This window comes from Echeneis naucrates, chromosome 16, assembly GCF_900963305.1.
Source record: "Echeneis naucrates chromosome 16, fEcheNa1.1, whole genome shotgun sequence".
NCBI lineage: Eukaryota > Metazoa > Chordata > Actinopteri > Carangiformes > Echeneidae > Echeneis > Echeneis naucrates.
In genome coordinates, this window is record NC_042526.1 from 11206586 (window position 1) to 11233708 (window position 27123).

General features: G+C 42.9%; 1 protein-coding gene across 1 annotated transcript; it reads right to left on the reverse strand.

Moving 5' to 3' along the window:
* Positions 1-46: 46 nt before the first annotated feature.
* On the reverse strand, positions 47-27045 carry pclob (piccolo presynaptic cytomatrix protein b). The gene is made up of 31 exons (XM_029522429.1): positions 26947-27045; positions 24647-26487; positions 24411-24515; positions 24268-24353; positions 19755-21065; positions 18481-19290; positions 17723-18363; positions 17298-17563; positions 16103-16931; positions 14777-15827; positions 13192-13260; positions 11212-11300; positions 10942-11017; positions 10732-10857; positions 9503-9611; positions 9245-9312; positions 9065-9142; positions 8904-9010; positions 8172-8219; positions 7956-8086; positions 6966-6992; positions 6472-6565; positions 5554-5625; positions 5116-5260; positions 4942-5079; positions 4435-4629; positions 2205-2346; positions 1999-2057; positions 1132-1269; positions 883-1028; positions 47-190 (listed from the first exon to the last, which is right to left on the reverse strand). Exons 1-31 carry the CDS (start codon positions 27043-27045, stop codon positions 47-49), a joined length of 9240 nt encoding a protein of 3079 aa, XP_029378289.1.
* Positions 27046-27123: the final 78 nt, after the last annotated feature.

The window sequence follows — 27123 nt, forward strand, 5'->3', positions numbered from 1 at the left end:
TCCCATGTTAGTCTGGCTTCACCTTTCACTGCTCCTGCTTCTGTGTTCAAGGATTGGTCTGGGTCGAGCTGACGAACAGCTTGTGCCAACTGACAACTCTCTTCCTCATGTCCACCTTGTCCAGCCAGATGTAAGCTTCCCCTATGAGGGTCTTCTTCACGAACTTTCCTCCATTAGACACCAAGAAAAGCTGGAAACAGAGTGAAGAGAAACACACATTGTTCATTCTGCTGCTTTCTGATTTGTTTGCTCATGCACCGGTCATGTGCACCATTAAAATCACATTATCTAGCATTAATAATGCAACCATGTCTGCGTCAAATGACAGATCCAGCCTGTTATTTGATATATATCAGTCGTTGCTGATCAAAATATATTCCATATTGAACAAAATATACTTATAACACAGCTCCAATAAATTTCTACTTCACATTAACTGAAAAAGGAGTCAATGAGCAGAAAATTCTAGTATTCTAAATATTTATTAGATGATGTCCGTGTAGAACCATCCGTTTTATAGACGCTTCCAGCCACATTTAGATGTTTATATTTTACAGGTGCTAATTCAGTCCCCCAGCTGCTGCATGAGGCAGCAGACCAGTTTATCGATCTCCCCTCAGTGAGGTTTTGGCATACGTTGCATGTGTCCAGCTTTAACTAACTGTAATGACCTGCTGAAGACATTTAAGGTTCTATCTGTCAGCTCTAAGCAAGAACAATCTTTTTTATATGTTTATTAGGTTTTTAAGTATATTTAACACAAAATGAACTAAACGTGATGGATTTTGAGCAATATCACACAAAATGTGTCAACATGTGACCTTACATATGCTACATCAGGCGACGTGTGATACTGATACTGACACGTGGTGTTTGTTGTACCTGTAGGGCGTGTCCAGTTGGGTTGAGAGGGAATCTGAAGGTCTCATTGAAAGAGGGCTCCCTGTCATGTCTACAAATTCGGGTTTTCTTCTTTATGATCCTCTTCTGAGTGGCCACATTTACCACATACAACTTCACATACAGATCTGAAGACAAATTATATTACGAATAAATACCAAAATAGGTTGGTGAAAATGCACACTATTTAACACAGTAAAAAAATATGACATGCACAAACTACTTCCAGACCTGGTAGGTGGTCTGGGCTCTTGAACTTGTAAGTGATGTTTCTGCATTGAAGGATCTCCAGGACCAGTTGGTCCCCTTCTGTCTTCACCTCCTTCTTCAAAGCCACTTTAATCTCCCCCATTACTTGTGTTTTACCAGCTAAACAATGAAATGAAAGCGAGACCCGGGTGAGTGTGTTGGTGTACTAAGTACCTGTTGGCATATTCCTTCAGTTGCACAGAAAAACATCTACTCCTTATGTTACTCAAGCCTGCTTGAATTATTTAGCAATGATGCATAACTTAACTCCACTTAACTCAAAGCAGAATGCGACACACTTCATCGTCAGTGAGATTCTTTGCAGCTTCATATGGGTCTTATTGAATGTTGTGTGCCTTAATTGGCTTTAAGGGTTTAACTAAGACAAAGTGTTTTAAATGACTCATCGGGTACCATGGAAATGACCTCCAAACCCTGATCTGTTTAACAGCTCCCAGGCCACAGCCTAAATGTCCTTAGCTCTTTGTTGAATGTTGAAACTAGAGCCGGAAGTAAGGCATCACGACACCTGAGCTCCATGAAATGTAGATATAGTTATGACAGTGAGTAGGATAGTGTGACCTCCGCTTCTCACCCATTATTCCAGGCCAACAATCAATTTACTATATCAGCTGAATACTGTTAACCAATATTGACAACTTGACTCTGTATTTGCCTTCACCATGACATGCTGTGCAGATGTGGTTAAATATGGAATCAAAATTGTGTTATCACACAAAATGCCCAGCAGGGGGAGCACTACAATCAAGTAAAAAAATATCAGTAATTGAATTTTTTCTCATAGCCTCAGTCTTCTCACAGTAAACACAAGATATTTCTGGAACTTGCCTTCATTTTCTGGGGTCCCAAGTTGGTTTTTGTCGGTGCCGTTAGCAATGGTTTTACCACTATGAAGAAAAAGAAAAACAAAAAGAAAGACAAAAAACCCCAAAAAAACAAACAAAGAAAAAAAAAAACAACAACAACAAAGTGAGCTCACTTTCTTTCATACGACACCCACATCTGTGCTAGAAATCAACCATGAATAATCTTACATGTGGGGCACTTGAAAAATGGCACTGTCCACCCCAGTGCCCACCCCCTCTTCCCCATCCAGGCCGCTGTAGGCGTCTCCTACAAGACTTGGGGCAGACAGCACCACTGAACCTGAGACATCACCCAGTCTGTGTCCTGGTCCTGAAGGTAACGAGAGTCAGCATGCCAATGAGTAATGAGTCAATCCCTTACTCTCTCTATTAATCTATCTATTACAGGAAAAAAAAGTCATTTACAGTGCCTCCAGTGACAGAGCATTCGCCGCACACATACAGCTGTGTAAAACAGATACCCCCAGCTATCACTCAATGCTAGTGACGCTGTCTGTCACCCATAACTTTGACTGAGTATTACATAGGAGCATATCAAGGGAGAACAGAGCAGCGTGGATGACAGTTTGTCCTTGAATGCAGAAATGTGTGCGCTTGCGTCTACGTGACCTTATTTAACCCATATCAAATCCCTTTACTGGCAATAGATGAAGGGCACCAAGTTTAATTTACACTCATAAATTAATTTAAAGTGAGACAATACTGATGTTCTTTCATCGACTTATGATTATTTGTTCTTTGCTCTCGGCTGCTATTAAGGTAAGCTCGTTCTGTACAGTATGAAAGAGCGAGATTAGTTCAGGGAATATGTGACTTTTTTCTGTCTAGACTAAGGCTAGAAATATTCTTTGCTTTCGTGATCACAGCATCCAATGCCCATACCCCCTGTACAATAAAACAATGACGAATAGTGGTTACGTTGAAAGACAATCTGTAATGGAAAGGCAACAGGTGGGAACTCTGTTTTTATAACCACTAAAGCAAAATGATACTTGTATCCAAAAAACCTCAAAAAAACAAAACACACACTTGTGTAGGCACAGAAACATTCACAGACATACATGGAAATCATTAGATGGGAAAATGTGATGCTTAAGTTATGTACACATTTGTTTGATTGCCCTTTTTTTCCTTTATCTATGTTTTAGTATTTGTATTTATGCATTAAGGTTAATAATGTGGGGTTAGTAATCTTTACGACATTTTTTCCTATGTTGTCTCACCTTCCCTTGACACTTCTTTTCCTCTCATGAGCTGATCGCTTTACTCTCATTGGCCGGTGAGTGAGCCTCCTGTTGACTTTTGAACCCCTTGGTGTTTCTGTGTCTCCTGGTTTGACTGGTTCAGTCTCACATTTGAGTCCCCTTTGTTTTAAGTGGTAGGAATGGGAGAGGACTGGGTAGGGTAGGGGAGCGCCATACCTGTGTGTGTCTGTGCGTGTATATTTTGCGCCTTTTTTGAGGGGTCATTCATGAGATACACACATGCACACACACAGACAGACTGGAGCATTACAAAGTCTTTGGTGGCCAGGAAGCAATAGCCAGGGAAACTGCAACTGCATGCTGAAATAGCTTTCACACTGGGCCATCTTATCTCACAATGGGAGGATAACTTACTGGAATCCTTCATTTTGAGGACATCACACTAAAGATTGTGTTTAAACATGAATGGATTTGGTCAAAATTGTTTAAGGTGCAAGACATATGAGGGATTGCCATCCAAGCTTGATTTCTATATTGGGCTTGAAAGTCTCCACACTGGGGGTCTGTAGAAACCATATGCTCAGGATGGCACATGCAGAACACGTAGAAACAGAGGGGCCAGTGTCAGTATTTTTTCAGCTAATTGAATTTAATTAAATTTATCCTTGAGTTTTGTTATTTATTATTAAACTGTGCTGTGGTAGTAACACACAGTGATGCAGCCACTTTATATCCTACTTAAGATACACAAATAGGTAGAAAAATGATGGAAAGATGGAAAATGTCAAATGCCACATTTATCGTGCTGGATGTGTCTGATTTATGAAAATCTAATTTTAGATTTTGAAGAAACAAAATTTTACTGTGATTTTTATTGTAAGTTAAGTTTTCAGATACAGCAACTCAGTTAATTGCATTATTCATTTGCCTTAGATTTTATGCAGTGACTTTACTTTTGAAATTGATCCATCTTGGAGGGGGCTAAATTAAACTAAGATTATTGATCATCTCAATTCAAATCATTGTCAAAATATCTTTAAACAATGAGGAGAGCAGAGGGCAGAGGTAAAATATTAAGGAGGTGATCACACGGCAGTTCAGGTTTTCATCAAACAATCTCAACAGAATTGGCATGCGTAGGAAAAAAAAAAGCATGTCAGAGGAATTGTGTCACGGGTAGGGGCAGCATTTACTTGGTTGAAGGCGGGACTGTTGCACAGCAGCCTCAGCAGCGGCAATGGCTATTCCAGCATCCTCAAGGTGAGCCTGAGTGACACTGCTCTTGCTTTGGCTTCGGGACGGGCCGTGGGAGCGAAGTTGGCCGTCAGAGGAAGACTTGGAGCTGCCTGGGCTGCTGTGTGACTTTTCCAAGGGAATCATCTGCAGATCTGGAGGAAGAAGGAATAGGTTTAGAGCATGCTCGGGAGAAAAGGGAAAACTGTTGAAGAAATTAATTCATAAGCTGATCTCTTAATGCTGTCGTTGACATCTGAATAGTTTATATTTTCAGCTCTCTAGAAATAATTACCATTTTGGTTTCTATGTCCAAAATATAAGTCATTGACTTCTATATAATCAAGTCACCAATGGAATCAGCTAAAAGTAATCAAATTTGTGTCATGATTCAGAATAACTTAAGAGTATTGAAAAGGAGTGTGAAGCTGAAGCTGAAAACAGATGCAGATGCTGGACTCTGTTACCTTTGGCTGGATCAGGAAAGATTCCATGACTTCTGCTCTTGATTACAGAGTTTTTAGGTGAATCATGACTCCCATCTCCCTGTCCTGGTGCTTGACCCTGTCCCAGTCCCATACCATGCCCAGGCCCCATCCCAGGCCCTGACATATGGCCGTGGCCTTGGCTGTGTCCCTGACCATGACCCTGACCTGATCCAGACCCTGGTGGGCCTTGAACAGCAAGGTGGGTTCTACTGTGCTCAATACTCTCACTCTGCTCCTTCAGAGGCAGCCAGCGAGGAGTGTTGTCCAGCTGGGCGGTGTTTGACAGGTCAATCAACACCTGTGAAAAAAAACAAACACACAAGTGAGGGATGAGGCTGAGACCAAGCCCAGCACTCGGGTAGTACAGGTAAAAATGTCCTTACTGATATTGTTGTAATGGATTCAGTACAAGATGAATGAAACTGTTTAGGACATGAATTTACTAGCATGAAGCAAAGCTGAAATTTGTGAAACAGAACGCACCAGGCTAATATTATTAGCTTAGTCTACATTTTTACATAAGGTTTTTGTTTGAGTTAAATATAAAATACATATGACCTTTTCAGAAACTCAAATAGCAAAAGCACTCACTTCTCCAAGGAAGTCATTGGCAGAGGATCTGTCATAGTCCCACACTGTCACCTCGAGCGTCTTTTTCTTCAACTGGATAGAACAAATGTAGGAGAGGAGAGAGGGACACAGACAAAGATGACAGATTTTGTGTGAACGTGTGTGTGAGAGACCAGTGTGTATAACGGTGTCTGTCTGTGTGTGTATGTGGATTGGGAGACGTGTGAAAGAAAACAGTTCAGAGCACGCAGTGCAGTGCATGAATGAATCCTGACGAAGGAGGGTTACTGTCATGAGCGAGGAGAAAAGCAGTCACGTTTCATCTGGACTGTTCTTATATATACTGTTTCCATGCCAGCGTGCTTATACCTGTGAATGTGTATAGGCATGTTTGGAAAAAGATGGGAACCCTTTCTGAGGGTTTGGAAGCGGATGAATGAGCAATGCAGCAGCCTTTTTAAAGCTGGGATTGAGACATGATTAACCAAGAGCAGCCCCAGAGGAGCTGAGGAATCCATTTCCATCACACAAGGCCTCTTTTCTCTGACCACTAAGACTACTGCATCTGCAATCAGCATTCACAGTTATTATTACTGCCTGGATAGTGCCTCTGCCACAAACAACCCAGCTCCCAGCAAACGCAGAGATCGGAGAATAGACACACACATCCAAATGCACAGTATAAGTTGCAACGTGAGAGATTAATACACACGGGAATGTTTTCTGTGTTGAGAGTGTGTGAGTATGAACGATGGCTGTTCATCTGAACCTTCGAACAGAATCATAATAGTCGCAATAATCATCGTCATAATAATGATAACAATTAGAATATAAGAAAATGACTTTGCCGTAAATTGGCGTAAGGCATATGCAGTGTGAAGTGGTGTGTGTGTATTTGAGCGAATGTGTGTCAGTGTGGGATGCTTTTATGCACGATACCTGCTCCAAATGAATGTTCTTGTAGATTACAGTCTGGTTCCATTCTGGGTTCATGGTCTTCTGGGCATACTTGGTCCTTCTCTTGTTATCAGCACTGATAAGTCACGATATTCAGAATGATTACTGAATGATCAGTAATAAATCAAAAATTGATCCAAAGGCAACCAAAATTCACCAAACTGTGATATGCTCAATAAATATAAGATAAATCGATGTTTTTAAAAAAATGGCCGGAATCCTTGTGTGGAGACATCACAAACAAATTCACATTTTTCAGGAATTACTCCAGAAATAGAAGCTGAGGAACGTTATAAGTGAGAGGCACAGAGAGAAAAAGCAATGATAGAAGTGCTCCTAAATACCATGAAATACAGCAGATAATTAGACAAACGACAAAGGCCACAACAAAAGGATGGAAAACCACTTGGGAGACATAAATTACAGAAAGAAAAAACATAACACCAACTAAAAAGCAAAGATCAGCACCACACTACCTTGCATTCTGGACAACCATGACTTGGCTGAGGGAGTCCAGAAGAGGAGGAGGAGGGCATATATCACAAACAAGAAAAGCAAAAACACAAAAAAGAGTCAGAGAAGCCCAGAGAGCTCAAAGAAAAGCCAGTTGAGGATAGAGAGTTGAGGCAATCAATATTCTTTGCAGGATGCATTAGTGTTATTGTTTTGGAGCAATGTGTGTGATGCAGGACCAATCAAAAACTGACTCTAATGATTGAATGTAGCTCATACCTGAATTAACAATTCACTATTTTCAAATGTGTGCCAGATACGGTGTCTATGTACCTTACTGCCAATTTCAGACAAATACATTTGAAAATTCTTCTTTAAATGATTTGCAAAAGCACGAATGTGCTCTGCTTCAGAGCTTTCATTTTAACCTACAGAGCATAGACAGGGGCTTATAATCTCATACAGGTCTGATGGGGTCATTATCGAAGAGCAGATAGTTTTACAGAGCAGATAAAGGCTGTATCGATTCCTTCTCACGCTATTCACCAGCTGTTGGGTTGACGGTGAAGTAACAGGGATAAGAGGAGCAAACCTGAGACGTGATACTAATGGACAATACTAAAGTACTCCCATCGTTGGGATGGGGAAGAAAGGCTTGTGGATTCACTGTATATGTGTGTATGTGTGCATATAGGCTGTCTATGGCCAGATAACCTGACACTTTATAATTTAGCAGGCTGGCAAAGGAGCTCCTCTCACTGCTTTGGCAGTGTCGAAAACACCCACTCATTGATTTGTATAGACTGAATCAAATTAGACTACAAATGACTGCCTCATATCATTATCTCCTTCCTCGTTCTCTCCAACAAACTCAAGTAGTTAGTCAGATCCGTACAGCACAGTCAGTACAAAGTCAGAAAGAAACAGGGGAAGAGAAAATAAGACAGACACAGAAGCAGAAAGACAGACACAGACTGGACATCACTGAGCACTGAAACCCCCTCAGCACTCACCCTCTCCCTGGTAAGAGGTAGACCTTGACAAAAGGGTCGGAGTAGCCATCGTTGTCCCTTTGGGCTAGGTTTCTAGCCTGAAGGACGTGGACTATCAGGTTTCCTAGGTTTCTGTCATAGTTGATCTGGAGCTGAGGGGCAAAGAGCAAAGTAGAAAACAAGCTATTGGACTGTGTCTTTATTTGCTTTAGTGCTTATTAAAAGGTTTTCTTTTACCTGAATGTCTCCAGTGATGGGATGAGGCATCTTTATCAAGTCTGTTGGCTAAAGCAGGAAAAAATTAAAGAGGGAGTAGAATGCAAAGGTGATAAATCAGAACAGACTCCAGTTATTTGGTTGCAGTAAATAATGCTTGCTTTACATTCACAGTATAATGTACCATCAGACGACTTTCAAAAGGGTTATCTTTGCAGTGAAGCTACAGTATGAACATTTTTTATGATTCTGGGACAAATTTCACAATCCCTGTTGTTGAAAAGTCAAATATCGGTGCTACTTCATAAAAAAAAAAAAAAAAAATACAGTGTCATTGAAATATTTGCTTAAAATGCACAGACTGCTCATTTCCTGAGCAGAGTACAGCTGCAGTCAGGGTCAGGCCCTCTACCACACTGTTATATTGATCCATTGTAATTGGTTTGTCACTCTCTGATGAACACCGTCACACCATTTGACCTTCCCATGCGACCTCCCCTTTGTGGTGTCGTTGATAGTACTCATAGAGCAATCGTAGAGCAGTCAAGGTGCATGACAGATGGCACAATTACACTGATCCATCCCATTGTTTATCCACATTAGGCCAAAGTTTTACACAAAACACCAACCTCTGACATGTGTGCCAGTTGTAGACTATTTATTTTTCTATTTGTAGTCATATTGTAAACTGAAATCTTCATAACTGAAGAGTGTGTCTGAGCAGAAAGTATGCTAAGAAGTTGGATCCACTACCTTGTGCCGCTGCTTTTTGTTTATAGCGGGGGATGCAGGCTGGCCAGGGCTTGGCACACCACTGGAAGCTGCCGATCCAGTCCCTGAATGGAGAAGGGCGGAACGTTCTAGTGCAGAGAGGACCCCCAAACCCCCAGGCCCAACCCCTGCCCCAGCCACACCAGGTCCCTGCTGCTGGGACACCTTCTGCAGCTCTGCAGCCAGCTGTTTAGGGTCCACACCAGGGGAACGCTGGCCACCTATTGGGACAATTGTGCACAGTAACGCACACTGTGTTCGTGGGAAATAGATACACAGAAGCATGCATGCATGCAGGCATAACAACAAATCCTCGTACATACCAGCCTTGAGCTGGACATGGTGCTCCAAGGCTTGTGGGTGTTCAGGGTCAGACAGCATATTAAGGTCACTGTTTGGATCCATACAGGAAATTTAGAATGGAATATCAACCAGTGCAGTTTAGCGGTAATCAGTCGTGTGACATTTAACAGATGAGCGGGTGTGGAATGGAGAGAGGGTGTGCAGAGTCACCATATTGCGACTAAACATGTAGGAGTTGCTTTGGGACAGGGGAATAAATGATGACAGATGTAACTCACAGCCTCACGCAAAGCTCCGCCTCCGCACATGGTTGGCCCATGATGCACTGCACTTCTTCATAAGTTTTTCCTGTCAGTGGGACTCCATTCCACTCCAAAACCTGCATTCCTGTTGTGGGATGAAGGCAAGCAGGTTGATTCAGAGATGGGGGTGTGCATCTCTAAATCAACCAGGCAAATGCATTTCACCCCATTTCTACCTAACACTTTATTTGGGCAGTGCATGACTATAATTTCTTGAATTTGGCATTATATAGCTACACACACAGCACAGCAAGCAGCACATTGATGATATATTACAGACAAAAGTCAGTGCACAGCAGACTCAAAAACCCACTGCAAAGCCAGAGCTGCATGAGGCCTCACTTACACAAATGAAATCTGCTCTTCAGATTTGACTTCTGCTTGCATAGCAACTCACCAGCTGCCGTGACAATAAAGGTTTGAATGAATATCTCTACTGCCTTCTGAATGAGTCAGAGCACATTTAGATGATTCCCTCAGCTCTGTGTGTATAACCCACCATAGCCTCCCCCACATAGTTCCTCTTAGCACCTGAAGCCATGCTATGCTGCTATTCTCTTCAAGTGAAACATCACCGTCACATTTGTTTAGTTACAATTAAGCATATGCTTCAAAGAAAACGTTGTTGGCAACTATTGTCACTTTACCCTTTTACAGCTATGAATACCATGAAGGGAACTTTTCTAACTTTATGAATAAAAGGGAAGTCATTGTAGTTCCTTTGGTACAGTTGCAATTGAATAGATAAAATAACACAAATTATGCCCTAAAAATATCCGCCATCAGTGGCCTCTCTGTTCAATCAATAATCATTCAGAAATCGGTCATCTTAAATTACTCTAAATCCAATCAATACATTCTGAGAGCTGTAAAGCTAATTATTGTGTATGTGTGTTTGGGTATGCCTGCATTTGTGTATTTGTGTGTCTATAACGGTGCTAAATATAGCCTAATGACTAACACAGCCCAGTGCTGGAGAGGCTGAGTCGACAGGCTTTTTCTGCTGTGATGTCTCAGAGAATGAGACATGACAGACCACAGCACAGAAGGCTACAGCAGCCTCTCACATTTCTATCTGCAGTTCAGTGATTCAGGCAGGGATTTTTACTGAATCACAATAGTTCACTAATAATAGTCTGAAAATTTCCATTCACCGATGACTTACAGGCAGGCTGACATAATGGTCTTTTCGTATTTCCTCTTACCTTCTGCAACTTTTCCTGTCTGTTCTGCCACACCGCCAGGGATAACCTTGGCAATGTACGCTCCAATATCTCCCCTGCTCCCAGGAATGTCCTTCCCGCCAACTACTCGGATCCCAAGTCCATTCCCTGAAGGAAAAATGAGCATGCCATATCCTGATTAGTGAAATAATGACAGAGAACCTGTGAGTGTGCTCTGTGTTTGCTCTGTACCTGACACACTGGTGTCCTTCAGGTCTCGCTTAAGCTTGATGCGAGTGTGAGGGAAGGCATAAGGGACCAGTTTCATCTGGGAGAGATTCAAGAGAATTTACAAATTGGTCTGCTTTCTTTAAAAATAAATAAATAAATAAAAATAAATATAAATATAAATAAATAAATAAATAGATAGATAGATAGATAAATAAATAAAGAAGGTTCACAAACAGAAAAGTTCAGCAAAGAAGCAGTGTGAATTTGAATGTTGCGTGCTTTGGATCTCACCTGTCTTCGGTCTGACATGTTCCCACTCTGCGGATGCCCTTCTCTTGGCTTATCAAACCAATCTGTGTCCTCTCTCCTCAGGTGGTAGGCTAGGGAGGGAGAGGCAATGGTTAAAAGCTGCATACACACAACCAAAAATCCTCTTTGCCTCTGACAGTGACAAACCTCAGCTTAAAACATGGCAATGATAAATTGGGCAGAGACCAATCTTTTGGAGTTGTGAGTATCACAAATTTTTTCGCACACCATCCTCACTTGCTCAAATGCAAGAATATCTCTGATCCGCCCAGACTGGATAGGTGTATAAACTCAGTTCCACCGTATCCGTTCAGTCTGTGAGATCAAATGATCACTGCAAGCACTGAATGAAGGATGAATACGTTTGGAGAACATTTGAAGGTTGGCATGCTTTTGATACCATGCAGCGCTCCTCGTCTGAGTGTGAGGGCTCTTTTTGTTTTTTCCACATTTCCGTAGCTGCCGTATATGAAAGACTGCTATTGAAAGAAGCCCCTGGAAAGTAACTCACACTCTGATTGGAGTAGTTTTCATTCTATGTTTTTCTCCAATGTTGATAATAATAATAATATTAATAACAATAGTGATAATAACCCAATTTATACAGCCACTTCACAATTTTTTGTATTGTTTTCTTGCTAAAATAATCCAATGACAGAAAATTTACACTCCAATGTATTTTATACAGTATATTGTAAAAAAATAAAAACCCATAATAACCAACTATGAAATGTTGCTGTACTATGGTAATGAATTACTGTAGTGCAGTGAACAGTCATTGACATGTATGCTAATACTGCGATAATACGGCACTATGTGACATGAAGCCTTCATGACAAATCAGGTTGCCGGTGAATTTTCTACATTAGAAATATGAGTCGTCATTTTGGTGTCAAATCCAATTGATTGTCACGAAGGGTAGACTGTGTGCATGTCTGCCAAATGTCTCTTGGTATTATCCTTGATCTAATTTCACCAAGAAGATGCACCAATAATGATGAAGAGAAATGGCCTGATGACCATTGAGGCTGAAGGTAAATGTTGCCCACCACCCACATCTTGGATTACAAAGCACTCATGGGTTCTTGTCAGTCTTGGAGTTTTGATATAGTATCAGTGAACAGCGGCAGCATTGACCTTCACAATCTTTGGATAATACGTTTTAATATGCTGTTTTGGCATTGAAAGCAATTTAAACACATTTCTGTATACATGATCGCACAAAATATATGATTTTTTTTTTTTTTTTTTTGCAGAGGTGCATGAACATGAATACTGGAAATGGGTCTGATGTTCCTGCAAAACCACTGATGCACAGTCATTCCAAATGATGCAACACTCAAATCGTTACGATATGTGACACATAAAAATTGTCAAGTGCCATTAAGATGGGATTCATTCGAGAATGGATCTGACATGTCAGCTATAGAAAACCGCTACATGATATGTTTTGTATAATATCGAGATGTGGGTCATTCCAGAATGAGTCTGGTACAGTATGTTGTATGTACAAAATCAACCAGAGAAGTGGACCATTCAGAACCATGATGTGCAGCATGGAGGCATACAGTCGCTGGGTAACTACATGGGAGTCGAATGCCGTCTCACCTTCTATATTCCAGTTTGGGCCTCCAGCTGGGGTACAAAGTTATATAATTGTTTTTAGAAATGGGTCAACATATGTGCATTTATCTAACAAACTACTGTACATGAGTTGTTCTTAGACTAGATGTATTGTGAGTATACTACAGCACATGCACTGAAAGCAGTCAATGTAAGCATGCTTGAAATTACTGCAAGTCTGACATTAGATGCCTGTCGGATGGTTAACAAATTTAAGCAGAAGCGTTATGAAAAACATACAAAATACATTTTGGGGCAAAAAAGTCATCTATTAATTAATGGAAGAGTGAGCCAAAGTGATAGCTGTGATAGATTAACTAGTACTGTAAGATACTCTACCGTGTCTGATACTTTCATGAAAGATTCTGGCATCATCTGTGTTCAGAGCCAGCATGGACTCACTTAGTGCTGTAATCAAGGCAGATGGAAACTTTTATGTGGGATCAGGGCAAATATCATGTAATTGGTCCAGAAATGAAGCTAAAATTGTGACACATATCTGTTAATATGATACATTAAGATTCTCATCTGATAATTAATGTGGATGACATTAAACTGTCTTACATGTTTTGCATGGTTCATTCACCTTAAGCATTGTAATGTTTGAGTCTACATTGACTTGTTTGTGGTAAATTAAAAAGACATAAGATACGTCCAAATAAATTTGATGAATAATTACATTTTTTTTTTTAATGGAATATTGTTATCTGCAGAAATTGATTTATCTAATCTAATGGAAAACTGCCAATCCCACTCTTACGAAGATGTAGATAATGCATGTCAATTTCTATCAATTGCAAGGGGATATGGAAATCTCACATAACAATGAGACATCCACAGCAACAACCAACAAGCAGAAAACATTCACTTTATTAGGATAGGAATGGAAAATGTGTTGCACAACATGCAGGGATGCAAAACCAAGCGACATAGAAAATCAAAGACATATAGAAAGAAAGAAATATGGTCAACACAACACAAATGGAACATTACAAAAATGACGCTGAATGTAAATTTAAACACCGCACAGGACTGCATGCCAGTCAATGAGAGAATTTCATTGTACCGCAGTCAAGATTGATATTGGATTAAATTGGTAGATGTGTGACTGTCTTTACAAGAATTAGAGAAATCCTAAACAAAGAAAACACCTTGACTGTACCTGCAACACACTGAAGTAAATCCACAGACCGTTATTCGGCAGTGCTGTCTTTCCATTAACTTTCCTTTGTAAGCTGTTCTCCAAAATAGCTCAAAGGGTGCCTTGGAAAAGTAAATATATATGTTTTTCTGAGGCAATGACCTAGTTCTCACAAAGCCACTATTTTGCATTTCAGAGTTGAGGAGGAGCCCTGTAAAAAAATCCCCACTCTCCTTGTTATTTCTTTATGTCTCCTACCACAGGTTTGGTTTTTGCACCTAACATACAGCAGCCTAAAGATGGTCTATACAGCTTGTTTGGCATTTTAAATTCCTGTAACATAGCAATTTTATTATTTTTTATATTTATGGAGCACTTTACGTATTTTGAATATTAAATTTTTTGCTTTTCAGTTTTTTAACAATTTAACAATTCATCTAACCCCAACCCATCATTTAAAATGCGAAGGAGCAAAATAAAGAGATAAAGCATGCTGATGAAATTACAGGACAAACATGAATGAAACTGATTAATGCCATACAAACACTCAGGCCAAGGGTATTATGTATCGGTGACATTAAAAGAAATGAAATAGCGTGCAAGCATTGAATGTGACATTTAGTGTGACAGAAAAAACATAGTAATGAAGAAAAGTACATAGAGCACTGGCGATGATTGAGAATCTGGATAATGCACAAAGTCAGTAAGACCAATCTGCATTCGCATGCATGACAAGCAGGTCCACACAGTCGAGTTGGTGAAATAGTCTGAGGCTCCATTTACCTTCGCTGTCAGACATGGCACCTTGCAAGTCATCCATGATGAATGCAATGTCTCGATCATAGCCACGTGTCCGAGATTCCTCCCTCATATGCTGCTGTACTTCTGGCAGGGAATGGCTGGACCCAAACTGGTCCCTGGAGTCAGCAGAGATGGGAGGAAGAGGTCCGGCTGAGGCTCTAGCCATGCCCATAGGCTGCCCCACTGGGCTCAGAGGGCTCTCTTCCTCAGAGTTCTGAGCCACAATGGGGATACGGCCCCGGCTTTGGCTGATAGGTAAACTAGTGGGCTTTGCTCTGGCCACCCCGGGGGCAAATGCTGCATCTAGGACCTCTCCCTCCGTTTTAAGTCTGAGCGAAGAGCTGGAAAGATCCCGTTTGATAGATAGATCCAAGCCATAGACTGAGGAAGGACGGGAAGAGGGTCGTGAGGAAGGTCGAGAACGAGTGCCACTTGGGTAGGTTCCATCATCCTGGGCAGTGCCCCTTATAGTGGAGCCCAGTCCAAGGGACTGTCCGAGATTGAGAGAACCAGCTAAATTGGCCCCAAGGGAGGAGCCCAAATATTTTTGCTGCTCAGACAAGTTCTTTCTTAGCCCAAACGTAATCTCATCTTGAAGCAGCCTAGCCCTAGCAGCCAGATTGGTCACAGAGGAGGCCCCAGATCCCATGAAGCTGCCAAAGTCTGGCTCCAGGTCCTTACTTTCCTGAATTGGAGAAAATTTTGTGATGGCCTTAGGGTCTATTAGGGCTTTTTTGTTCTTCATCTGTTTCTGATACAGCACTGCTGCTGGAAGTTGCTTAGCAGCCTGTTTTTCAAGAGTGAGCCTGCCAATGCTGTATTTCTCCCCTTTAGGAAAGTGGCGAAAGCTGCCGTCAGTGGGGAGGTACTGGGGTAGGCCCAGACCTGTCAGGTGTTCTAGTCCTTCAGTTCCTCGCCTGAACTCCTGCTTGATCTGCTGCTTCAATAGTTTCAGCTCATAGGGCTCCTCCATAGTGTCATCTTCTCCTTTACCATAACTTTGAAGCCGAGATGAACCTAAGAAATCTGCCACCTGAAGGAAAAAAATGACACACATTTAGTATTTCTTGAACATAATGTGTATTAAAATGACACAATAATAAGTGTCTTTTATATGTAACATATGTCAGTGACCAGAGTTCAATTGTGTCTTCATTTTTAATTGTCGTATCAGCTTAGCAGATGAAAAGCTTCATTTCAATCCCCTAACTTAATACTGAACTGGTGATAAAATAACAAAATTTTCAGTGAAAAAATGCCCGAAAAGTGAACATGAAGTATGCAACCTAAGTTTACAGAAGTGTTTACCTCTGCTGTGCGTCTGACTTCTGCTGCCCTCAGTAGTCTGTCTGCCTTGGACAATTCTTTATCAGGGAGGTTGAATCCAGAGCCTATGCTGGTGTTGCTCAGCCCTGTTGATGCCTTGGTGAGCTCTCCTATGTCTTCTATCAGCACATAGTTCCTTGCATTGTGGTGGTCAATATCGGCATAAAAAGAGTCAGCAGAAATGCTCGACATGGGGCTAGAGGCCATGCTCCTCTCCTCTAGTCCGAGCCTCAGGTCCAAGTTTCCATACTTACCGCCCAGATGGGCCACTCCATAGCCACTTTCTGTGGAGGTTGGTACAATGAGCAGTGGCTGGTTGCGTATCACTTCATAGTTGGTGGTGATCTTAGGCTCTAAATCAGACAGGGTAGTTTGTCGCTGCTTTCCCTGCTGTAAAAGGAGAGCATGTTGATAGCTGTTAGGCTGAGCCTGAGCATGGGGGAGGGAGAGGGTTGGGTAAGGAGACACCTGTTGGTGGTAAAGGGACTGCTGCTGATATAGGTTCTGCTGGGTATAGTGGCTGGTGGTTTGTGTCTGGGGGACATATTGGGCATAGTGAGAGTAGGGACTGGTTAGTGTGTTGTACTGGGAATCAGCTTCTGTCTGTGGGGGAATGAACTGGTCAAACTCTGATTGGGGAGCCGTCCGTGGTCTCTCCAGGCCATCACCCCTGGCCTCTCTGATGTTGCTAACCTCACTGTCTGACATGTAATCTCTTTCCTCGGCTACTCCCTGCAGATAGGCCCTCTCTCTTTTCTCTCTCTCCTTTAGTAATGCCTCCTTACGCCGGTTGATACCCATCTCCAGGTACCTAGAGGGATAGGAAAAATATGTACATTCTTTTAAGCACTAATGATTACATTAACATTTCAAACAAAGAGGCAAATAATATTCCAGGTTCTCACACATTGGTACCTTTTACTATGTGTGAGTGTGAAGAGGTCTCACTGAGTGGTGTCAAGGCAGCCTTTTAGCCCATAAGCTATTAAGGTAAGAGGTGAATCATGCAAATGAATTAGGAATAATGATTTCCCAAAAGGGACAAATGAAATTCAATACGGAAGGGGACAAATGCAATGATATGCAATATTATTTATACATGAACTAATGTCACAGGGTCTGAACAGTGGAGGATTATGTCTTAAAGTGTGTTGATGTTAAATCTGAAGCATCTCACCGTAGCTTGGCATCAATCTCTTTTTCCTCTTCATCTAGCTCAGCCTGTTTCTTGCGAAGTTTAGAGGATTCTCTCTCCACCAGGTCAAGCTCCTTGTCAATGTCCTGGAGGATCTTTGCCCGAGCCATTGTTGTACTGCGGGCAAGTCGGCGGCGAGCGGAATTGGTGCTGTAGCCAGATCGTCCCATCAGAGAGTCGTCTTCAGGAGGGGGGTCTGGTAGTGTCCGTTTTACCTTCTTACCTGTGCCAGAGGGAGAGCCTCGGCCCTAGGAAATAAAAAGAAATGGTAAATCTGTCCGTCATTGAATAATTAAAGCTATTAATGATTTACTTAAATTGGAACTCCCTATTACTGCAATTTCACATTTAATTGTCTTTTCTTGTACAGAAAGCTTTTTCATCATGCTTACATTTCTAATACTCACAGAATAACTGTCAGTGTTGTATCCAACCATCCTGTCTTCTGTGGTAGGACTAAGGGATTTCGTATCAGACAGAGATTTCTGGCCAGCCTTAAATATCCGAGGGCCAGAAGAAAACCTGCTTGGGTCAGCGGTCAACATTCTCTGTCCCCCAAGTGACTTCTCTGGAGACAAGGGCGAAACTGCAGTATAGAAGCCCTTAGACTTAGCAGGGACATCTGCTGTTAGGTGTGTGCTGTAGCCAACCTCAATAGGTGGATGCCTTCTGTCTGAGTCTGTCTGACAGCTAAGACTGCCACCTCTGTGAGAGTTTTCTGGAGCGGAGATGTGCTTGATGATTTCCACCTTAGTGTCCATCTGGATATTGGGTCGTTTGATTGTTCCAGAGTGGTCAGTCTGAACAGATATCTCTGCCACTGTCTGGATAGCAATGCTAGAGACCTTCGAGCCGTGTTTTCCTTCACTGCTGTGTTTTCGAGAGCGACGTCGAGCTTTCGTGGGCGCGTCCCATTCATCTTGGTCCTCGTCGTCAGTCTGAGCTGAGGTATCCACATTTCTCTTGGTCTTCTTTCTCCTTCCCACATGTTGCTTCTCTGCTGAATCTTCATCATCTGTCTGCACTCCACTGTCAATAATTTTTTTCCCTTTGTCCTGATCAGGTTGAATCTTCTTTACCAAACTAAGCTGTTCATGACCTTCCTCTAATTGTGTCCCAGTAGATGGAGTAGTAGACTCATCTTTAACAGGCCAATACTGGCCACTGTCCCCTACGCCTGCATATTTAGCATCTAAGAGGTTTCCTGTGGTACCAGTGCCCCCATAATGCTCATCTAGCTGCCGTTGGAGTTGCAGTTGGAGCTGTTGAATTTGCTGCAGCTGCTCTTTCTGTTGGGCATAAGTCTCCTGCTGGGCCACCATGTGGGCGTGGTGCTCTTCTTCTTGCTGTAAGAGAAGCTGCTGTTTCAAAGCCTGAAGCTCCTCAAGCTCCCTTTGGACCATAAGCTGCTCCTGTTCACGGTAACGCTGGATCTCTTGCCTTTCCCACTCCAGCTCTTCAGCAAGACACAGTTGCTTAAGTTTCTCTAGCTCTAGAAACTCTCTCTCCATCTGATATTGGGCCATCTTTGTGTTGTCTAAGCCAGGGAATATTGGAGAAGAAGCCAAGGCATCCAAAGAGGCAGCAATTGCTTCCAGGGTGGTGTCTGAGTACATGTCTGGATAGCCTGTTATGATGTCAGCCAAAGCTGTGGGTAGAAGCTCTTTAGGTAAACCTGTGTCGTAAGGAATTATTTGTCCTGACTCTGTTGTGGGAATGAAGCCATATGGATGTGGCAATGACTGATTCTGGACTGTTGATGTAGGTGTAAAGGTAGTACTAAAGATAGAGCCTGGCTGAGTTGTAATTGCATATGTAGATGGAACTGGGGCAGCTACAGACGAGTAAACTATTCCATCAGAGGTTCTTAGAGCACTATTTACACCAAACCCAGCTGCAGGGACCTGGGAGTATGGAGCAGTTGTCATCCCAGGGTAGACTCCAGTAGCTTTGCTTGTGTAGTCTAGAGCTTTACCTGCCATAAGTCCAGAGATACAGATTTTACTTGATGAATTATATTATAGTTTCAGAAATAAACATCATACATTGGCTATTAGTTGAAGGTCATGCAGCTTGCAATATAAATAAGACCCCAGTTGCGCATGCATATCTGTAGTCATTTTCGCTAGCAGGATGCAAAACCAAAATATTGAGGAAGCACACGCAGGCATACACATGCATCTGTATCAAGACAAAAAAAAAAGAGAGCAAAAGAGTATTAATGAATAATAAAAACATGCAAATTGAGCATTAAAACAAACTTTAGTCAACAAAAAGAAACTTGAAAGGAAAAAATGAAGGGAAAAAACTAACAGTGACATTTAACTTAAGCAGGCAAAATACTGAATTTGAATGAGAAAATAATAAGGTACTTTATAAATACAAGTCTCAAAGGTAAAGACGCAGTACAAAAACAGACAAAAATAATCCTATACTCACCAGCAGAAAATTTGGAAGCAGTGAGGTCTATAGCACCATCTGAGGAGCCACTGAAATAGTCGTAGTCATTCTTGGGATCGTAGGGGAAAAGTCCCGCCTCTGTCAGGTTGGTCTCAGACATTGATGCTTTTATTCCATTCATGCCTTTGATACCATAAATCCCAGCATTATCATATTGGTAGTGGTCATCTCTGTAGCCAAAACGGTTTTGAGGCTGGCTTGTAACAGGGGGCTGTGTTCTGCAGCTTCCTGTAAATGGGAGCTTGTAAATTATATCACAGCATACGCTCCTCCTACCAGCTGTGAGGTCAACTGGAGTCCCATCGTCCTCTACAACAGTTGTCACCACCCCTGGGCTTGTGCCAGATAGAGCTACCATAGCTCTCACTGGTCTGTAGTTTGACAGATCCATGGCACCTGTGGCTTCTAGAGAGAGGACAGGACATCCATTGCTGATGGCTGTTGATGGCTGTGTGACCGGTGAAACAAGCGCTCCAAAGGAGAGATTTATAGGTATGTCCTGAGCTGTGGATCCCACAGCACTGACCATAGGTTGAGAGTTCACAGGTCTGTAAACAATCTGTGCTAGTGGTTCAAATGGTTTGCATGTGGTGAGAGGCAGGGGTAATGATGTAACAGGGCCCTGTAGATCGAGGGGTTTCTCTGCTGGAGTGTTGTTATATGAGGCAATCGTGGCCGCGCATGTGACGATCGTGATGCTGTCAGTGACAACAGACAGTGTGGTTGCAGGGGTGATCTCTGCACTGAGATTCACTATCTCCGGCTGCACTGCTGTGATTTGACGCCTGCTAGAATCACTTGAAAAAGACTGTCGACATGACTCAGGTGGTGTAAGGTCCATGCCCTTTTCTGTCATCCTTAAACCAACTTTCATAGTACGTAAATCAATAACATCACCAGGATATATTATCTTCCCATTCTGTTTTGGCAAAGGTTGTACTTTAGCTACATCTGGTTGTATAGTAATTGCTACACTGGGTGGAGGGACTTGTGGAAGCCTTTCATGGACAACAGAAACAGTGGTCCTCTGGACCTCAGTGGTGAACACCTGAGTGACCAGGCTAGGCAGACTTTCAGGGGGATGGCCTGATGTGGAGATGGAAGAAGAATACATGTGGCTCATACTGGAGACCACCTTTTCTGGTCCCCGAATCTCTTGGCTCTCAATAGACTCTTGTTGAATTTTAGTAATGGTGACTGGAGCCCCAGACACACCCTGAGGTATGTCCGGTGCAGTGGGAATGGAGGTGTATGCTTCAGTGGTTATTATCTCCAGAGGCTGATCATAGTCTGAAGAACAAGTTAAGACCTGTGGTTGTTGTTCAGTTAAAGAAATTGATCCTCTCCTGTAGGGGACCTGAACATCATAACCATCAACAGGGATATCTTTTTCAGCTGCCATGTGTACAACATGGGCTAGGGGTGCTGCTTGATGCAATGTTATTGATTCTCTCCTGGTGGCAGAAAAGGCCTCTGTTGTAACCACCTGTGTGGGCATTTCATAATCTGTGGGATATGTGAACATCTCATTTGTTGTGTGTCCTGGCTGTACTATGGACGATATAGATGTCCTTCTCCTACTTGTGGTTTCCTCAGTAGTAATCACTCCAACTGGCATTCTAGCCACTCCCTGAGGCTGCATTACAGATGATGTTATTGAAGGTCCCCTTACATCGGCAGTCTTTGTTATGATCTCCGTAGGTGTTTCATGTCCAAGCTGCTGTACCTTGACCTCCAGAGGTGGTGTTGAATATGAAATTATTGAAGATGTGTCTGCTCTGTCGATCTGTGGTACATAAGAAACAGGAGGGACCTCTGGCTGTGCTGCCATTTGTTGGACTTCCATCACAAGAGTTGTGTGTGGTAACTGAAAAACTGTCCCCATATCAACTGTAGATAGAGGCATTAAGTTAGTTACTTCAGGTGTCGGAGCAACTTCAGCTACCAGAGGTGGAGAATATGGCACTGTAGATATTGTTGCAGGTATTTTAATAGCAGCATCAGGTGTAATAACCTCAGTAGGTAATTCAAACTTTGTAGGTAGGGTAACCACTTCAGGTAGAGAACTTGGTGGGTAAATAAGTTGCTGCATTACAGGCAGAACTTCAAGAGGCTGAACCGCTTGTTGTCCTGGCGGAAGTCCAACAATGGTGGGAGTACCTGTTGACAATTCTTTCTCTGTATAGTGAGTGACTCCTTCAGCTTCTACGAGGTGTTCTTGAAGAGGAATTTGCTGACTCATTCCAGGTATCAATGAGGTTGTAATTGCTTCAGTGACAATGACGTCAGCAGACAAATCTTTTTGCTGCAATTCTTTTGGAGTTGAAGCTTGTGGATAAAGACTGCTTAAAGGGACTGAAGCTGGTATATCTTGGAAAACGGAGGCATCTAAAGGCACCACAGGTTGCAGTGGTACAACAACAATCTCTGTAAGCTGCTGTGGTTTCACATGTACAGTTGGTATTGGGGAATGAGGAGCTGTTGCTTCAGTTAAAACTTCTGGTAGAGCTTTTATGACCTCAGGTACTATGTTTGGATGCTGGACAACAGATGGAATAGACTTTGCCCTTGCTGTGGCTTGCATTGTTAGTGGTTGAATAAGAACCTCTGGCTCTGGGGGCATTGTGATGACCTCAGATACTGTTTTAGTTGTTGGCAGTGGCTGGGAAATTGATTGTGGTGGGACATATGGTATCTTAATCGGAGGAGGTACAATTTGCACCTGGATGGGCTTGTCTGATGACACTGATGTATCAGCCACCGATGGTATCGGTTGAACTACAGATGGTATAGAGTCTTGCCTGGTTTGTACTTTAAGAACCACTACCCCAGAAGGTGTGACTTGCTCTCCTACAACAGTTGGAGGTGGGTGCCTCACAGTGGGGACCAAGGCTGGCCTTACTTTAGCGTGTGCTGAGAATGCCTCATTAGGTGTTTTCTGCTCTGAAGGTGTGGTCCGTACCCCTGACACTTTTGCAGATGGGACAGACCCTCGTCTTACAGGTGCCTGGACTGTTATTCCCTCTGTTGGTGAGCCGGGCTCAGAGGGAAGGGTTATCACCACATATGTTTGCAAACATTTGGCATGTCTTGGAGACAAAGGTGACTTTGGAGATGTGGTACCAAATTTAGACTCGACAGGACGTGTCAGACTAAGAGATAGAGCATTTGGAGGTTCTTTAGTTCTGGGTAGTGTAGCAGCTTTCGGCGCCACAGGAGGAGGAGGTGGTTTTACAGTTTCTCCTGGCTTGTGGTTGAAAACCAGGCCTGCTGGAATTGATATAGGCTTAGGTGGTATGGGTGGAGGTGGCTTGGTGGCTAGAATAGGACCTGTTGTTGTGACAGAAACTTGTGTCACTGCTGCTGAATCAGTTGTTAATGGAGTGTCATCTGGTGGCTTGGATAATGCTGTGTTAAGTTGTGGAGGTGTATCTGCTTGAGGTATCTCTATTGTGGTGACTGCATTTGTCTCTGCTATTGAAGGAGGTTGTGGAGGTGGCACTGAAGCTACTGGCACTGTTGACACCGTTGTGGATAGTGAAGCTGTATCTGGGCTGTGTATATCTGAAGCATGATGTGTGGCCATTTCAGTACCAATCAGGTTGTCTCCACTCTGCACTATAATGACTACATGTCCTTGTCTGGTTGGAGTCACTATATGAGGTACAGCCACACTATCTGGCTGTATGTCTTCCATATTTGGTTGTATATCCACAACAACAGACTGCATTGGTTGCCCAGTTACCGTTGCTATTGTAGTAGCGATAGTAGAGGTGACCTCCTGAACAGTCCTTTCAATTGGCAGTTCTGTGTTTGGCTCAGGTAAAGACACTGAAGTAGACCGGGGGGGTGGGGGGGGTGGGACCTTCTTTTTGATTATGGTAGTTGAGGCCAGAGTCGGTGCAGGCACCTCAGCTGTTTGAGGGGGAACTGAAACTACCACTGGGGTCATTTGTGTGTGGGCTCGCTGTACAGGGACTGAGTGTACCACTTTGGCTTGAGCTTGAGCTGGGGTTGTTACAAGTGCTGAAACCAATAGTGACGTTTGTGCAGAGATTGGAGACGTAGTTGAGACTAGGTCAGGCATCTGGACTATGACTGGTCCAGGGCATGAGGCCAGAGTGACAGAAGTGGAAACAACATCAGTTGAAGCTGGAAGGGAGACTGTACTGGGTGTTGCTGCAACCAGGGGAGTATGCTGAGCTGAGACAATAGCTGGTGCTGCAGCTGGTGCTGAAACCTGTATAATAGCTGGAGCTTCAATGGGGACCTGAGATGGAGATGAAACCAAGTCTGGCATTTGGACCACAACAGGTAGAGCAGGCATCTCCTCCACAGCTCCAATTGAGGATTCAGCTCTACAAGGCTTAACCTGAGCCACTGCAGTTGTTTGAACCTTTGATGGGTCAGAAACCACATCTGGTATTGTAACGATAACCGTGGTTGTGGTAGGATGAGAGACTGAGCCATCACTAGATGCTAATGCTCCTACTGTGGCAGCTGATGATGGCAAGACCTCTGGAGACAATTGGGTTACAAATGTAGTTGGAGGTGTTGGTGTAGACAGTGGAGTTGAATCTGATGACAGAGGTGTTCGAGCTTGAAATGAGAATGATGTAGCGTTAGAAGCCAAACTTGAATCTGGAGTGGCTGGTGAAGTTGGAGGTGACACAGGTGAAATGGAGGAGGGTGTGGTAGTGAGCTCTGGGGCTGATATTGGAGTCGGAATAGGTTTGGGCTCTGGAATTTCACAGACCACAGATATAGGCTCAATATCAATGGTTTCAGACAAAGTTGGGCTTATAGTCCGATCTTCCTTTGTCTCAGAGTCATCACTGGGAGTAATGTCAGAGGAAATACCAATACCATACTCGTCTGCAAGGCTGTCATCCTCCTCCTCCCCGGATGAACATTGTGTAATTTTGAGGTCTGGTATTGGGAACAATGCTTTCCTGAGTGCAGGATCTTGAGGAACCATAGGTCTAACAAAACTTACAGCTCCACTGGGAGTAGTTGGAATAGCAGGCAACTCAGTTCGCTTAGGGGGTTCAGATGGGCGTGGTGGAGCAGGCCGCTTCTTTTTCTTCACTGGCACTTCAGTGGATGTCTCTGTATCTGTGGTAGTCACATTATTTTCTCCTCCTGGGGGTATGCTTACCACACAGGTCTCAGGAACCGGTGGAGGCTCAGAGCCCGAAGGGCCTGGTAAGGCAGATTCCATCGCGCGAGCCTGCTGAAACTCCTGCTCGATCATCATCAGTTCTCTCTTTTTCTGCATCATTTCTTCATACACCTCCTCTGGTGACCGAAGTTTCTTCACAGCATCCTGTTTGGGTTGTTGCTCTTGAACCTCACTCACCTTAATTTCAGGCTCCTCAACTAAGGATTCATAAAGATAGTCCTCGATTGCCATTCCTCCGTAAAGCGGCTCAATATCAGGACTCTCCCCTGGAATAGCCTTTGTCTTCTGAATAATTTCCTCATACGCTTCTTCAGCACTCTTCAGTGATTTAGTCATTGGATCTGGCTCTTTAAATAGATCAGACGGAGTGTATGGTATAACTGTAGGTGAAGGTTTGTCTCCTATACGTACATCTCGCCTAGCCTCTGATTCTGATTCTATACTGCCAGAGTACTCAGAGCCTGATGTTCTACTGGGCTCGTCCATTACGGTGACCTGCTTGAGATCCTCTGTAGAAGAAGTGTCTCCAGTTGGAGACAATGGCTGGCCATGGCCCCGGAGTTCATCTTTGTCTTTCCCAGACTTCTCTCTTCCCGTTGTCTTTTCATCCTCCGAAGAGTCTTCAATAGTTGGGAGCGGCTGGGTCGGCTGCCTGTGCTTACCTTTACGATGCTGTCTGTCCCCACTGACCTTCCTGTGACTGGGACTGCTATCACTGTCCTCCTCCAGAGAGGACACTGATGTAGGGGAAGATCCTGGAGTAAAGCTAGATGCCTGAACACTAGATGATCCCTTAGAGAGAGATTCTGTGATGCTCTCTATTTCTTCATCAGTGCTTTGTCTATTTCTCATGACTGGCATGGCTTTCTTGGTCGGAGTGCTGAGCATCGTTTCAGGGACATCTTGAGAAGTTACAGGGACAGTTTTTGGGAGGTCTTTTTCCCCAACTTGGCTTTTTTCATTATCTATGCTGCCTAGTTCATACAGCGATTTAGCGGCCACTGAATCATTATCAAGTTCAATCTCAGTCTTGATTGCTTCTTCATGAGCCAAATTCTTTTCTTTCTCATCTTCTGAAAGAGACATTTCTTCCTCATCCCCCATACCCATTATCTGTTTGCGGATGAACTCTTCATCTTCAGCAGAGGAGCCAGCACTTTCAGTTTTGATGTCCTCACTGCTGGATGAAATATTTGTCACCTCCAGCCTCCGTCTGTGAACTTTAGGGGAGGGTGTGGGAGTCAGCTCACTTTCACTGCTTTCATTCATGGCTCGGAAACTAAGGCGTCTTCTCTCAGGCTTAACTTCCTCCATTACTGGCATGGGTGATTCTGTCTTTATATCATTTTGCCTTGTATCTCTGGCTACCTGCTCATCAAATTCTTTTGATATAGGTAAGATGTGGGGCTGATCTTCATCATACGCCTCTACTTTGGATTCAGGCTCAGTAGCTGTCACAGGGAAAATCTGCTCAGTAGGAAGGGAAACCTTTCTTTCTCTCCTTGGCTCACTTTTGTTCTCATCCTCATCCTAAAATGCGAAAACAAGACAAATAAACAAAATGCAAAACATAATGCAGTGGGGAAATGTATCATTTAGCCAAGCCTCACCAGCATGTAATTATCAGATGAAACACAAACAAGTGAAGCAGCATAAATTTAGTGTAACAACTAATCAAAATGTTGCATTGTTTCAGGTGTTACCTACTTATGTTATCACAAGGTGAAAATTAGATAACACGAGTGTCCTGATAATTAAAGTAACATGACCAAAAATCTTTGATAGCAATGACTAAGTTACATTAATTATTAGTTATTAAAGAACTTAATGATTGCATTTGATGAAGGATAGAATTCCTTCTTTTTTCTGCTTTCTTTGCTTTTATATAACAAATATAACAAATAATAAATATACAACTTAAGTGCATAAAATTTAGATTTCATCAAATTTGGGGACAATATTAGTTTCTTAAATCAGAGCTGTTCTTACCTTTATGACGCTGCTCTTTGTCGATAACTCCTCTGGCGGGGAGGTGATGTCGATCTTTTTAACCAACTTATCAGCCACATCTGTGCTGTCTGCTTCCATCACTTGCTCTGTCTCCAATAACAGCTGTGCTTCTTGTGTCTTTGGTTGCCCCTCTTCTTTCTCTAAAACTGTTGTTGC

What these genes read in the sequence shown, in the direction of transcription:
- pclob (XM_029522429.1), bottom strand. Translation starts at nt 27,045, where the DNA reads ATGGAAGCAGACAGCACAGATGTGGCTGATAAGTTGGTTAAAAAGATC. An exon ending in CTTTCCTGATCCAGCCAAAG is followed by an intron (nt 4,630 to 4,941) that starts GTAACAGAGTCC and finishes TTCTTCCTCCAG; the next exon opens with ATCTGCAGATGATTCCCTTG. An exon ending in CAACTGGACACGCCCTACAG is followed by an intron (nt 191 to 882) that starts GTACAACAAACA and finishes CTCTGTTTCCAG; the next exon opens with CTTTTCTTGGTGTCTAATGG.